General features: G+C 34.6%; 1 protein-coding gene across 1 annotated transcript; it reads left to right on the plus strand.

Annotated features, from left to right (window-relative positions):
• Positions 1-742: 742 nt before the first annotated feature.
• On the plus strand, positions 743-8990 carry LOC110884448 (putative receptor-like protein kinase At4g00960). Its single transcript, XM_022132159.2, has 7 exons — positions 743-1573; positions 4489-4632; positions 4783-4907; positions 7591-7801; positions 7881-8118; positions 8252-8399; positions 8507-8990. Exons 1-7 carry the CDS (start codon positions 784-786, stop codon positions 8831-8833), a joined length of 1983 nt encoding a protein of 660 aa, XP_021987851.2. The 5' UTR covers positions 743-783; the 3' UTR covers positions 8834-8990.
• Positions 8991-16321: the final 7331 nt, after the last annotated feature.

Genomic DNA, 16321 nt, shown 5'->3' on the forward strand with positions numbered 1-16321 from the left:
CAAATGTGGGTGTTAGGGGAGTTTAAGAGGGGAGTTGACGTGGCACACGGGGATTGGTTTGACGTAAGAGAGGGGACTCACCTATTAGGTGAGCACCCCCTTCACCCTAATTTCTTATGAAAAAGGGGAAATGTGTAATTGATATTATGGGTTGGGTAAACACATAATAAAGCTTCTTAAGACCATGTGTAGTGGTAATGCCTTTACCCTTGGGCGTTTTGCGTCATGTGGCAGCCCAGTCAGCAATGGGACATTATGGGACGTTTTCTAAAATGGATGTAGTAGGGATGTTGGGCATTATGTTAAAAGAGGTATAATAAAATTAAACAAAAAAACATCAAACTCTTATTTGACAAACAAAAGGAAGATGAAGGATGATTGACCAAACCTGATGAACCAAGGTGTGGAATAAAGCACGCTCCAAACGAATTTTGCCAAAAAAAGCCCACGGGGGCGGCTTATGGGGCGTGTTCCGGTGTTTTGTTCCAAAAAACGCTCATAAATCATCAACTACGAAAGGTCTAATAGAGGGAGATACGTAAAAATCTCCTATTTAAAATACATATTAGTTAAATTATACAAAAGAGATAAGGTTTCATTGTTTATTCTATCACTATCACATTTACTTGTTCTTCCATTGTCTATTCTATCACACTATCACATGTCCTTGTTCTTCCATTGTCTGTCGATAGTGAAAGAAATGAATTAAGAGTCTTTAGCTTGATGCCTTATATAAACTCCCACTATAGAGGACTTCTCACCACCATTCCTAGTGGCAGAATAATGTCAAAACTTACTAGAAACCCACTTGTGGTACTCTTCTTTTATTTCATATGTTCCGTAAACATTATCATCTTAGCTCAACCTGAGTTCTTCAGTAAATATTGTAATATCGAATATCCCAATTACACAACAAACAGCACTTTCCGCACAAATCTTGACCGCGCCCTCGCCCGCTTACCCGCCACTGACAACGGCTACGGTTTCTTCAACAGCTCTTCGGGCCAGAGCCCTGACACGGCCTATGCCATCGCGCTTTGTCGGGCCGACAGTACTGACTTGGTATCATGTCGCACTTGTATCAACAACTCCATTGTGAAGCTGAGGGAGATTTGCCCCAATCAGATAGATTCAAGTGGATATTATGATAATTGTATGCTTTATTATACTAATAATACTATATTAGGGAAAAATATTTTTATTGATGTTATAGAGGAATATATGGATGATAATGTCACCAATGCGGCCGGATTATTTGAAGACACGTTAAAATTGCTAGGAAACGTGACAGTTCAAGCGGCCCGTGGCGGACAGTTAAAGTACGCTACTGGAAGGATGGCACGGGCTAATGCCACGGCCATTTATGGGCTTGCGCAGTGTACTCCGGATCTAACGAGTGAACAGTGTGGCAATTGCTTGAGAGATATGGTCGCGCGACTCAATGGGTGTTGTCGCGTAAAAATGGGGGTGAGGATTCTTTCACCTAAGTGTAATATAAGGTATGAAGATCATCTATTTTATGAGAATGTGAATGTGACCATTTCTCCTCCACCTCAGGGCCAGCCTCCTCCTGGTACGTTTTCTTCTTATTTGAATGTTGATTAATTAATTAAAAAAATAGTATTTTTCATATTGTAATAGTCGAATCAGTAATAAACTTATAATGGAAACATTTTTAATAATTTGATAATATATTAGTGAAAAAGGAAAACATTGGTTTGTGTTATTGGTTATGAATTTATGATCAAAGAACACATTCCTCTAGTTCTTATTTGATAGAAACATTTTTAATAATTTGATAATATATTAGTGACACTGACTTTTATTCCAACAAATATATTTGTCTACATGTTGATAATTTTTTTATTTATTTTGTGTATATTGATTAGAAAAAATGAACTTCTAAGTCAAGTCAAAATTATGTTTAATTTTTATAATTTTTTTAATAGGATGGATAGAAACATACGGCATTTTTAATAGGATGGATAGAAACATACGGCATATTTTTTTAATATTACGTCAATATTACATCATTGATAACGTAATATAACTCCTTTTAGGAATTAAAAAAAAGAACTTTTAAGGCCCACTCGTTGATTTTTTTTTTTTGCTTCATAAATTTATAAACTACATAAGAAATAGAAATGTGGATAGGAGAACGTATGGAAAATTCAACACTTAAGAATGAGCATCCTGAAAATTAAAAATACTCTAGTTTTGATCGTTAACATTTTTTATTTGAATCCGTCCTACCAGTTTTTCTAATATCAAGTTCACTATTATTTTTATGAATTATATAATATAATCTACAACTTTATTTTATTTTATTTAAGTTTAGTGGTGATATATCTTTTAAAAAAATTAACGTTGTCTTGTTGGTTATAACCATATGTCGATGTGTCTAAATCGCTAGTAATGTGTCAAAATTAATTATAAAGGTTCATGTAATTTTACAAGGATACATCTAAACTAATTACAACAGTGTACTAAAAATTTCAACACATCTAATCTTTCATGGCGTCATGTATAAATGAATGAGTTGTTTGGTTAAAATGAAGTAGCTGATTCATTACAATAATGCGTTTAAAACTACATGTATGTGAGCAATTTGTGTCTATATTAGGGCTGGCAAATCGTGTCTTATCAGGTTTAACAGGTTTTTGACGACGCGAATAATATAAGTATTAAAAATGAATACAACTTGTTTAACTAATTTATATATCATGTTTATAAAACAGTTGTATGTTTTATGTACCAAGCAGAAGAAATAATAGATCGTAGCCTCCTAATTATATTTATTTTTAAAAAAGAAAAAAACCAAGTAGTGTACTTTTTCAGTAAACAAACAAGTTTCATTGTGTCTTATACAAATATCTATTGCCAACTCTAGTCTATATTATCATCGCATCTCCCTCTGGCTTTCCACCCACCACCACCACATGTCCCTCTCTCTCATCCCGTTTTTACAACTAATAATAAATGTCTTGTGTTAAACGTATCCTCTTGTTTATGGTTTCCACTTAGGTGCTGTTTGTTTTTGCAGACATAAAATGTTTGTAAGCTGATTTCATCTGTTCTCATGTCTGCAACTGAAGATGTGGTCTGAAGCTCTGCAAGCTGAAAATATAATACTGTTTGTTTTTATAAATTGATAGTGTCTGCACATAATCACAATACTATCAAATAACATAACATGTTCAGCTGTTCACAGAATCACAATACTATCAAATGAGTAACAATACAAGCTCTTGTTATTTTACATTCTAAACACACTTTGAACAAAACATTTAACAACTTTATACTCAAAACCTCAGCACCACAAATTTACATACCTGCTGCTCGGACTTCTCTTGCCGTCACGACTCTCTTCGCCGGCGCCAGTTTATCAGGTCATGCCGTCAAATACCACCATCATTATCAGCATCTCGTCTCCGACCAGAACCATTGCTGCCACCTCCCCGCCGAAAGCCACAACTCGTGGTGCCGCCCTGACAAGTGGTCGGCCGGTCACCACGACTCCGCCACTCCTGAACCCCCATCATTATCAGCTCTCTGACGGCCGGAGCTCACCTCCGTCGTCCTTATCCACCACAATCTTCAAAAAAGAAACGGCTCTAGCCGTCGTTTCCTTGTCGTCGAGCCACTGCCACAGTGCTGCCGCCACCAAGAGTGGTGCCGACCGTCCGTTTAACCAGAGGAAGATGAGATTGAGGGTGCTTGTGGGTGTGCAGAGAGTTTAACAAGGATGGGGGTTGGGTGTATGTAATGGAGGGGAGTTAGGGGTGTGCGGTAGCCGGAGATCCGACCTGAAACCGGCCGGACTTTTACTCCGGTCATCGGAGTTTAGAGAGAGGAAACAGAGAAGTTTTTGTGGTGTTCAGTGTTTGGATTAGGGTTTTATGTATTTTTGAATAGAAAAGAGAGGAAGAAAGGGTTTGTGAAGATGTTAGAAGCAAAGGTTCATAGCTTTTTTTTTTAAGATAGAAAAAGCCATTTTTAGATCTGATTAAAAAAAAAAAAAAAAAAAAAACAAACAGTCTTCAAGGTCTTATGTCTGCCCACCTGCACACATAGGCTCTTTACAGACGTTTTAATCAAAAACAAACAACACCTTAATGTACTCCTGCGTGTACTCCTGCCCTACTAAGAGGGTTTGTCAAATATATATATATAGGGTTATGTTTAGCCTCACCCAGTCTTATCCTAACAAGCATCGACATCGTCCATCTTTGTACACCATTGTCAGAATTACAACCTCACCCATATTCCACTATCATCACAGATAAATGATCCCAAATGTATAATTAAATATATCATCATACTTGAAAACTTAAAACTTTGGTAAAATGAAAGCTCATGGTTGATACTTTTATGGTTGCTTTTCCTTAAATGACAAAACACTATATAATTTTATCATAGCATTATCATAGGCAAACCATTTAAACAAATCCACCTAACATTTATCTTACCATTATTCTTTCATGACAGTGGGTTCGGCAGGGAAAGATACAAGCTCAACTCGAATAGTAACATCTATCGTTATGGCGACGTCAGCATTTGTTATGATAGTAGCTTCTATTTGCATCTTCACAATGTTGAGGAAGAAGAAATTGCTTGAAAAAAGTATAGAAAGTAAGTTATTGAACTTGCATCTTAGCATTCATATGAAAGATCTCTCAAATTTGCAAGTAACATAAGATTAAAAAAAAGAACATTTTGCTATGGAGAACGAACACTAAATATGAACCTAAACCTTAATATCATTATTCTTCCCTTTTCTAGGTAAACTGTCTGATACGAGCATTGTAGAATTTTTGGAATATGATTTTCAAACAGTGAAGAAAGCAACAAATGATTTCTCTGAAGACAACAAAATTGGGCATGGTGGTTTCGGAATTGTTTACAAGGTACATTTCAACAATTGTTTTGGGGTCTATATATTCAAACACCCAAGCGCCTACTCAGACACCCTCGTATTGGCCTCGTATAACCTTTTTTCAATTTCCAAGAGAATCTCTGATTATGTCATATTTTGTCTTATATGCCTCGTATAGGCCAATACGGAGCGTATAGACGAAAAAGACCATTTTACACCTGATTTGGGGCTGTATGCATGGGTAAATTGGTCTTTTTTGCCTCTCTTGTATGCCTCGTATAAGCATGTATGAGACCTATATAAAGGGGGTTTTTTTATAAACACTTTTATAAATGGCAAATTACCATTTTAGCCTTGAGTTGGGGGTGTCTCATGGCTAAAATGGTAATTTGTCATTTTCTTTTTTTTTTTAAATTTTAAACTTCAGGGTAAGATTGGGTGTCTAGGGTTGTTTAAAAAACTGTTATACCCCTGAGTTAGGGATAGACTGGGGGCAACATAGGGCTAAATGGTCTTTTGGACCACACTAGACACCTAGTCTTGCCCTGTACACGGCATATATTTATATTTTCTTTGTTTTCTCTTTTTAAGATCGATAACACTAATATTAATTATAAAAAAACTCATACTAATATCAATAACATTAATATTACTTATAAAAAATTCATATTAATTATAATAACACTAATATTAATTATACAAAAATCATATTAATTATAATAGGTGTAGTTTAGGTCCGGTATAGGCCTATAAGCCTATATGGGACCTATACGAGATCTATACTACATTATATGATACGATACTACATCTATAGGCCCATACGATGCCTGTAAGAGACCTATATCAGACTTATACGATACGATACGATACGAGACTATAGGATAATATACAACACTTGTGTAGACCTGTAGGTGTAGTATAGGTCCCATATAGGACTATAGGTGTGGTTTAGGTCCCGTATAAGCCTGTAAGCGTATACAAGACATATATGGGACCTATACGAGACTTATACTATACACTATACAATACGACACGACACGATACGATACAACACTATACGACACGATACTATACGATACGATACGATACTATAAGATACGATACAAAACCCGTATAGCCCTATAGGTGTAGTGTAGTTCTCATATAGCACTATAGGTGTAGTTTAGGTCTCGTATAGGCCTATATAAGAGCTATAGGGCACCTATACGAGATTTATACTACACTATATGATACGATACTACACCCAAATGTCCATACGGGACTTGTGTTACACTATATTATACGATACAATACAATACGATACGATACAATACCTGTATTGGCGTATACAGGACCTCAACCACACTTATAATCCTATATGGGACCTATACTATACCCGTATAGGCGTATACGGTACCTCAACCACACTTATAATCCTATACGGGACCTATACTACACCTATAGGCGTATACGGGTGTCGTATCATATCCTATAGTATCGTATTATATTGTATTGTATTGTATTGTATTGTATCGTATAGTATCGTATCGTATCTTATAGTGTATAGTATAAGTCTCGTATAGGTCCCCTGTAGGTCCTGTATATGCCTATAGGCCTATACGAGACCTAAACCACTCCTATAGTCCTATACGGGACTTATACTGTACCTACAGGCCTATACGAGTGTTGTATCGTATCCTATAGTCTCGTATTGTATTGTATAGCATCATAAGTATAGTATAAGTCTCGTATAGGTCTTGTATAAGCTTATACGGGACCTATATTACACCTACAGGCCTATATGGGTGTTGTATTGTATCCTATAGTATAGTATAGTATCATATCGTATAGTTTAGTATAAGTCTCGTATAGGTCTTATATAGGCCTATAGGACTATACGGGACATAAATCACACTTATAGTCCTATACGAGACCTCTACTATACCTATAGGCCTATACGGGTGTTGTACAGTATCTTATTGTATCGTATCATTTAATGTATAGTATAAGTTTCGCATAGGTCCCTTATAGGTCTTGTATATGCCTATAGGCCTATACGAGACCTATACTACACCTACAGGCCTATATGGGTGTTGTATCGTATCGTATAGTATAGTGTAGTATAAGTCTCGTATAGGTCTTGTATAGGCCTACAGGCCTATACGAAACATAAATCACACCTATAGTCCTATACGAGACCTATACTACACCTATAGGCATATACGAGTGTTGTATCGTATCCTATAGTATTGTATCGTATTGTATCATATAGTGTATAATATAAGTCTCGTATAGGCCTATAGAGGTGTTGTATCATATCCTATACTTTTTATTTTTTTTATTTAAGATAGATAACTTATTTTTTATAAAAGTTTGCTAAAACAAAAAAAAAAAAAAACTTTATATACGCCCCATATTGGCCTATACGTGGCATATATCGGGCATGAGTCATATACGAGACCTATACGAGGGGTCCTATACGCCACGTATAGGCCTATACACGGCGTATAGGAGCAGCCAAACCAGAACTGACATACACCCCCCGTATAGGCCTATACGAGGTAGAGCATATACGAGGTAGAGGGTGTGTAAATAGGCAGATGAGGTGTGTGAATAGTTTGAGCCTTTTTTTGTAAGTAGGGATTTTCCATCCGTGGTACTTAGTTTTCTAGTAGTGATGTTCAATGGAATAAACAAATAAAGTTTGATGTGACACTATTGTATGGTAATATAAGGGGGAGCTCCAAAATGGACGTTTAATAGCAGTGAAGAGGTTGTCAGTTGATTCCGGACAAGGTGAACCACAGTTCAAAAACGAGGTGATGTTGGTTGCTAAGCTTCACCATCGTAATTTAGTTAGGTTGCTTGGTTTTTGCTTAGAAGGAAGCGAAAGACTCCTCATATACGAGTTTTTGCCAAATTCAAGCCTTGATAAACTTTTATTTGGTAATAAAGCTGTTCTAAATGCATTAAAGACTTTAGTAATGAAGTTCCCTTAATATGCATTTAACGTGTGAGTTTGTAGATCCGAATAAGAGATCACTTCTGGATTGGGATACAAGATACAATATAATCGAAGGTGTTGCTCGAGGACTACTTTATCTTCATGAAGACTCGCGTGTAAGAATCATCCATCGTGATCTCAAAGCTAGTAACATTTTATTAGACGCGCGAATGAATGCCAAAATAACAGATTTTGGTATGGCAAGATTGTTTAACCCTGATGAAACGCAAGGCAATACACACAGGGTTGTGGGGACCTAGTAAGTATAACACCTTTGAGCATAGATGCGCACCGTCGATCTTGACACAATTAGTGCCTCAAAATACATAGTATGTACATTATTTTAGTAACAAAATTTGCTAACTTTTTTTCTCTCATTGCAATCTTTTCAGTGGTTATATGGCACCAGAATACGTAATGCATGGCAAATTCTCTGTGAAGTTAGATGTCTTTAGCTTTGGAGTGTTGCTGTTAGAAATAATAACAGGCCAACAAAACCAAAGTTTTCGAGACGACGAAAATCTCTACCTTCTCAGCTATGTAAGTACCTTGTTATTTCAAAATTTGAAACGAAAATAATGTTTTCTTTTTCTTATTATTTTGGAAATTTAACATAAGTTCATAATTTTTTTGATGATATCTATTAGGCATGGAGATGTTGGCGAGATGGAACATTATCAAATATAATAGACCCGGAACTATTAAAAGGATCAAGTTCATCAACCGACATCGTCAGAAGCATTCACATAGCGTTATTATGTGTTCAAAAAGATGCCATGGATAGGCCAACGATGTCTGAGGTTGTTCTTATGCTCAATAGCTTCTCCCTCACTCTTCAAGTACCATCAGAGCCTGCGTTTTTCATTGAAAATAGTGGTGATCATGTCGGTGCTTCGAATGAGAGTAGTAAAGAATCTGGATCATCGAAGATTTCTACAAATACTGCTTCTATTTCTGAGATTACTCCTCGATAACCGTTAATGATGATGATGCACTTATTAAGTTTCAAAAACAAGTACCCTTTTGTTGTTTAACGATAAAGGTTTTTATATGTTTTTACAATTCAACGTACGTTAGCACTTGAACAACATATGTTTTGAAATAGACAATATATACTATTTTTTATGATTATTTTGAGTTTCTATTATTATATATCAAATAAGCTTATGAAATCAAACGTGAGTTAAATAGTAAATGTTATATTATTTTTAGCAAACTATGTATTTTTCCCAGCTAGTAATATTCTAGAATTCTTGGCAGCCCCATGACCCAGCTCCTAAAGTGGATATTATAGGTTGGAGTCTCACCTAGAGCAAAAATGCTTTGGGTTGAGTTAGAGATTTTACCACAGTGAGTTTTCAGATGATAAATTTCCTCCGGAATAGTGATAGGTCGGGTAACTAGTGCCGTTTGTGTTCGCGGGAGTCGGTGGTCTTTTCCCATTGAATTTACCTAGTTGAGGGGCTTTTGTTAGGCTACACGGTATGGGGGTTGTCCCCCTACCGTCCCAGTCTGTCGCCGGTGTGTACACCGTGCCCCCCCCCTCCCCCCGTCCCGTCCTCAACGTCCTTTTCTCGCCGTTTTCGACGGTCCAAAAAGTGGGGCCCCCTACTAAAGTTACCATTATAAAAAAAATTAAAATTTCCATTTTAAACAAAAAAACAAACGGTCAAATTTTTAAAATATATATATTTCTATTCCATTTTCACTTCCACTCACAAATTTAACCCCAAAATTTCATCTCTCTCTCACATAATTTTTATAAATCTTCTTCCACTTTTATAAACATTATACTCTTTCATGGATCCCTTCAACAACCTGAACAATCCGAACAACCCGAACAATCCGAACAATCCCAACAACCCGACCCAACCTAAGGTTTTCTCGGTTCCGGGATATTATCCGACGCTAGAACCGAACCAATTCTCGCAATATTCATCAAATGCGTTTGCATCATTCCAACACTCGCCAAACCAATTCGCTCAATTCTCTCAAACTCAAGCCCTCCAACAAATGATGATGCGGGGTGCTTATAATTTTCTACCGAACCCCACACCACCTGTTCAACCCCAACCGATCCGGCCGCAACCCTTTCAACAATCTGAACCCGAAGACGATGTGGAGGTTGTTCCCGAAACCCAACCGCCTAAAGGAAAAGGAAAACGAAACAAAGGCAAGCAAGTGGTGGGTGATCAACCGTCCAAACCGAAGTCGACTAAGTGGACACCAATCGAAGAAGAAGCCTTAGCCAAGGCTTACACTGGCACATCTGACCACCCGACAAAAGATTCGTATTTTTATTTTTTCTAAACAGTTTGTTTTTTTTTTAAGTTTAATTTTTATTTTATTTTTTTAACAGTTGTTTTTTTTTTTCTAAAGTTTAATTTTTTTTGTTTATTATTTTTTTAACAGTTGGTTTATAATTGTTTTAAAGTTTATTTTTTTTTGTTTATTATTTTGTTAACAGGTTGTATTTTTTTAAAGGTTTTTTATTTTTTGTTAACACTTTATATATTTTGTTTGTTTTTTATAGGTAATAACCAAACGGGTGAGGGGTTTTGGTCCAAGGTTTTGGCGAAGTTCCTCGTCCTTATGGACCAAGGCCCGTATCGAGATATCGACTCGGTCTCCTCAAAGTGGCGGAAAATGAACGCGTCCGTCAATAGGTTTTGCGAGGAATATAATAAATTATATACAAGTGACCGTCGTAGCGGCATGAGCGAGGACGATGTGTTTAAAAAAGCGTTGGACAAGTATAAGGAGAACAATGGTAATACCAACTTTGCTCAAGTTCGCATTTCGGATGTCGATCAGAATTTCGGATGAAAAAATTCGGCTAAAGGAATGGGAAATGATAACGATGGATGTCGATCAGTATCCCGAGCCGAAACGTTCGATGTTGAAAAAACTTCAAACCGACATCATGAAGAAGCATAATATTATTTAAGTCTATGTTTTTTTAAGTCTTTGGTTTTTTTTATTAAGTTTATGTATTTTTATTAAGTTTATGTTTTTTTTATGTTTATGTAATGTGGTTTTAATATTAATGAAAATATTTTGTTAGTATATTTGTTAAATGTTAAAAAAAAAGTAGAAGACTAAAAAAAATAGAAGATTAAAAAAAACATAAAAGTGGTGGGGAGGACTATGACTAGGACCATCCTCATATGCCCTCTAGTTTTGGAGGATAGACCATCCTTGGGAGGACTATGACATGGCGCCTACGTGGCGGATCATCCTCCAAGGATGGACCATCACCATACCCACTAGCCTTAGACATTAAAAAATATCTAAAATTCTTTGTAGTGTGGATGTAGGACACTGATTTTTTCTTGTAATAATAACTAGTTATATTCTCCCGCGCTTCGCGGCGGAAATCAGTTGGTATTAGTCTGGTTCGTTATAGTATCGACACTTGTTATTGTAATCCAAAGAGAAAATCTTTAATCGATCGAAAACAATAAAAACAAATATCGATACCAATATTGATGTTGTTCATGTTATATTGGTTTGATTCGTTTGCGCTCTTGCTTATTTTTTTTCAACAATGCAATATAGATTCTTATTGAAAACGAACACAATGCTGCTATAATACCAAACCGATTGAACAACATTTACATCGATACATGTATTTATTTTTTGTTTTTGCTTTGGAGAGCCTGACACCGTATCACTGCCATACCGTACGAAACTGAACTGAACAACATCAATACTGGTATGTATTCATTGTTATGGTGTCATGTTTGATAACGGATATCGTACCGCTATTGCACTGAACCGGATGTACAACAATGGTTTTGGTACCGATATTTATTTTATTGTTTTCTCTTTCGATAAGCTGACGTTGTATCGCTACCACACGGAACATCGGTACCGGTACCTAGATTCATTTTTATGGTTTTAGGTTTCAAAAACTTTCATTTATACAACTATATCTGTGACGATAAATGAATATCGGTACTATTAGCGTAACAGTCTGAACCATCGTTCAAACAACATTGGTGTCGGTACAATGTTTGTTTATAATTTTTGGTACAAATACTAATAAATTAACTAAAAAACAAATTAGTATTTTATAAAACAAATACTAATAAATTAACTAATAAATATAAAACTACTAAAAAACAAATTCTAAAAATTTTCAATTACTGTTCATGGCCCCTTAGAAATCATATGTACAATACAGTACATATATTAAAAATAAAAATAATATTAATAAAACAATCACTATTAATTAAGTAATAAATATAAAACTACTAAAAAACAAATTCTCAAAAATTTTCAATTACTGTTCATGGCCACTTATGTATAATATGTATAATATGTATAATAATAATAATATGTATAATAATAATTGTAGACAAAATAGAAAACATTAGTGCAATTATTTTCTCATCCAATTCGTATTTTTCGGCTTCTTTAAAAATTTTCATTGTAGGAGGTATTTAATAAGAGTTAGTTACAGAGATAGACCCTTTAAAATAAATTAGATTGAATAATATTTCAATTTATAAGTGTTACAAACTCATATAATATACACGTAAAATATAAAAAAATATGTAATCATAAAATTTTATATAATCCTTTTCACACACTTAAAAAGGTTTAATAATATTACCATCTAATTATTGAGTTTTTTATATTAGTATTAATATAAGGATGGTTTAGTAAAAAAATATAATTATTATATTTTTTATTTTATAGTAATATTTAATAAACAACTCATCCTAATCTGGTTATTAACATATTTAAATTAAATTTATTGGATTAAAAAATATTTTAAAATAAAATGTAAGGTAGAAGAGAGTGACACATGATATTAATTGTAATCCTTAGAAGTTAGATTTGATTTTTTAACTTTATCGTCTTTGTCAATAATTAATATTTTAAATCATTTGGTTTTATAAAGATATAATTTTTCAAATAATAAGACATGTGGTTAATCTTAATGACCTATTTTATTAAAAATAATGTTAATATAATAATGCATAAATGATTAAACCGGAGATATAATATATTTATATAATATTAAAGACAAAGGTCGGTGGACTTTTGTCTTGTCTTTATATATATGACTAGGTTTTTACCCGGGATTGCTTCCCGGGCTTGGAAAACTTAGTTATATCAATTATTACTTCTTATTAATACAACCTCATTACATCAAGCATCTCATTGGATTCAACAACAATGTCTTCACATGTCACACCCCAACCGATTGCGGAAACATCGGGATGAGACGAACAAATTGCTCAAAACATCATAACACTATGTGACAATATAAATTAAATTGAATTTCATAAATTGCTAAAGTGTAATACAAGAATTCAACATAAACAACATTGTTTCGATTATACAACAAAATAGTTTAATCTAGGTGTGTTTCTAAGTCCACTTAAATCTTGTTTCTTCACTTAGCATCATCTTGTCTATCATCCTGCAACATGTATTAAAATACAATCAACAAAAAGTTGGCGAGTATACAAGTTTGGTACGTAATATAACATAGAATAAAATTGTTTAACGTGATCATATCCAACATAAATAACATGATGCAAGTTACTAATACGCTGAAACGATGTCACTATATGCTCAAACCCTAGAATACAATGCGTTAAAATAGCCTATCCCAAAGAATAATGGGAGGTAACATGTTTAACTTAACAATACCCCGAGACTAGTGGGCGGTGCATTACTCCTATAGCGCTATAACTGTTAAGGTGGGCTTGTACGAAGTTAATGAGCATATAGACACTAATAGTTTATATAGCATATGAGATTAACAAGCATCAAATCGTTCATAGACTAACTCCCAATAGACTAGCGAGAGGTGAACATGTTTACATGTGGATAGAATATGATTCAAATAGTTTCAAGTGTTTAGTGTTTTTACATAGAATACATGTTGCACCCAAAAGTGTTTAAAAAGTAAAATGGGTTCGAGTATACTCACAAAATTGCATATGCTTTATGATTTATCCAAAGTGACGAAGTTGTTGAGACTAGAAAGTTGAATGTGTTCGATTTGGAGTTTAAGAGGTGCTTACATATGGTTCTAGGGATTTGGAGTTTAAATAACATGAAAATAAACATATGAAAATAATCATCTAACACCTATGACACTTGTTCTTGACACTATGAAACTCTAAAAGAGTTTAAATGTTTCCATGGAACAAGGTTCCATCAGAATCGTGACAAGTTGTCAAGGCCTAAGATGATACAATCTACTAGCTTGACGAATGTCCATTAGTTCATCGCCAAGAGTTCGATTATTTGGTTGTTACATAAGTATTACATAGTGTATATTACATCATATATGTCAAGCATGAGGTAGAAGATTAAAGTCTTCATTTAGGCACCTCTAAGTATCATAGAATTCATACATGAGGTAGGAGGAACAAGCTTCCATTTAGGCACCTCTATTGTTCACCACTACACTTGTTATAAACAACAAGGAGGGTCATGAACTTACAAGAATAATGAAATACAACATCTAATCAATGAGAAAACATCAAGAAGTGAGTGGATTTTTATGAAAGATAGCCCAAGCTAGTCTAACAATCACACATTCATCAAGTTCCAAGCTTGAACACTTCTTGTGGGTAAAACCCTAACCAAAACAGAATGTTTGTGAGGTTTTAACCTCTTATTTAACATTTCTCAGCCTTGTTTTTAAGCCTAACTAACCATTCGATTGATTATGAGCATTACGACATAGATTTGAGATGAGATTAACTCAAGTTTACTAAGTTTAACAAAGTTTTAGATGAAAACAGAAAAATCAGTCAACTTTGGAGTCTTTTTGGTGATGTTCCAAGGCCTGGTTTTCCATGGAAAACCAATGGAGACGTAGCTAAGATCAAACCAAAGAAGTAGGAAAAAGAATCTAGTGAATCGGATAAGAAACGAGTGAGATATGCTCACTTTTGTAAGAGGGGATGAATCTGCTCGAACTTGTGTTTGGCAGCTGATTTGGGAGAGTTTTTGATGATTAGAAAAGTGTAAAATGCTTGGAGGATGATGGGTTTTTATAGGGAAGAGTTAGGGTTAGTTGGTGGTTGTGTATTTATTGTTAAAAGCAAGTTTAAAGCTCAAAAACACTCAAAATCGCGCTCAAATTCGAGCTGGGAATGGGCTGGTCGTGCTGATCAGGCCTTTTCAGCGAGTGTATAAAGGATTTGTGGCCTGGGTTCTAAACGAAGTGAAGACCACAGCTGAGTGGTTAAGGCGCGCGTGTGTAAGGGTACAGACCCGGGTTCGAGTCCCGCGGTCTGCATCCTTTTTATTTCCTTTTTTTGTGATTTAAACCTAACCTTATACTTTCAGCATATTACGCAATGGTCCCTGCAACTTCTACACTTGCAAAAATTGCATAACTCACCCCTGAACTATTAAATAACCTAGTTATATTAAAAGAAAGTTTAATATCTAACGAGATTAACTAGTTTATTAATAAAAAAATAAACTTTTAAAAACAAAGTTAATTAATTTAATTAGTTAAAATTTGAATAATGACCGTATTTGTAACAAATAAAATATTTAAACGTTTATTCATTTCACAAAGCTTTCGAGTTTCGAGATTTAGGATTCGAATCGCATCATTTTAATAGTTTCAATTGGTTTAACGAGAAACAAGTGTCGACAAGTAAAGAATCAAGAATCCTTGAAAAGTATTTCGTTCAAACAAGAATTGTTTATCAGTTAAATATGAATACACAAAATAGTTTCGTTTTCATTATGATCACTAGTCTCGAATTACAAGCGGAACGAAAGTAGATTACAAAGAGAGTACAAGTGTCTAAATATGGAAGGTGCAACATGACTTGCTAAAATAAGAAAGTGTTAAAGTGCGGAGCGTTACAGTCTCTCCTCCTTTAGAAAATTTCGTCCCGAAATTTATTCAAGAGGAAGACTTGAAAGAGTTTTGGCAAAAAGGTGATTATTTAAAATTGAGACTTGGAAAATTTGAAACGTTTTAAAAAGTATGAAATTTTGAAGAATGACAAGATGGATCTGTAAAAGAATTTGTTTGGTTAAAAAAGGTTTTTGAGGCATAAGCATGAGTGAAACGTGTATAGGTAAAACAAGTTAAACAAGTTAAACAAGTTTTTTTTTGAATAACAAAATTTGGAGTTGATTAAAAGCGTATTGTATTCCCGAAGGAGATCTTTGAATCATAACGGTTTGTATTTGATGAAAGTGGGGTAGTTTGCGTAGAAAGTTTTAAGGATTATATGAAATCATATATTTGAAAAAAAAATGTTCATTAAGAGGAACGAGAAGTTTGGGTACTTTAAATAGAGTGATAACGGTCTAGTAAGTATGTTAGTACAAGAATAGGAAGGTAGTTTTAAGGTAGGGGTAAGTTAGGATTCGAACGTTTAATAGGCTTGACTGGGAACAAGGTTCGTATAAAAGAAAAGGAATAATGGAGAATAATAGAAGTATCAAAGTGAACGTTTGAC

The sequence above is a fragment of the Helianthus annuus genome, chromosome 15 (assembly GCF_002127325.2).
Source record: "Helianthus annuus cultivar XRQ/B chromosome 15, HanXRQr2.0-SUNRISE, whole genome shotgun sequence".
Classification (NCBI taxonomy): domain Eukaryota; kingdom Viridiplantae; phylum Streptophyta; class Magnoliopsida; order Asterales; family Asteraceae; genus Helianthus; species Helianthus annuus.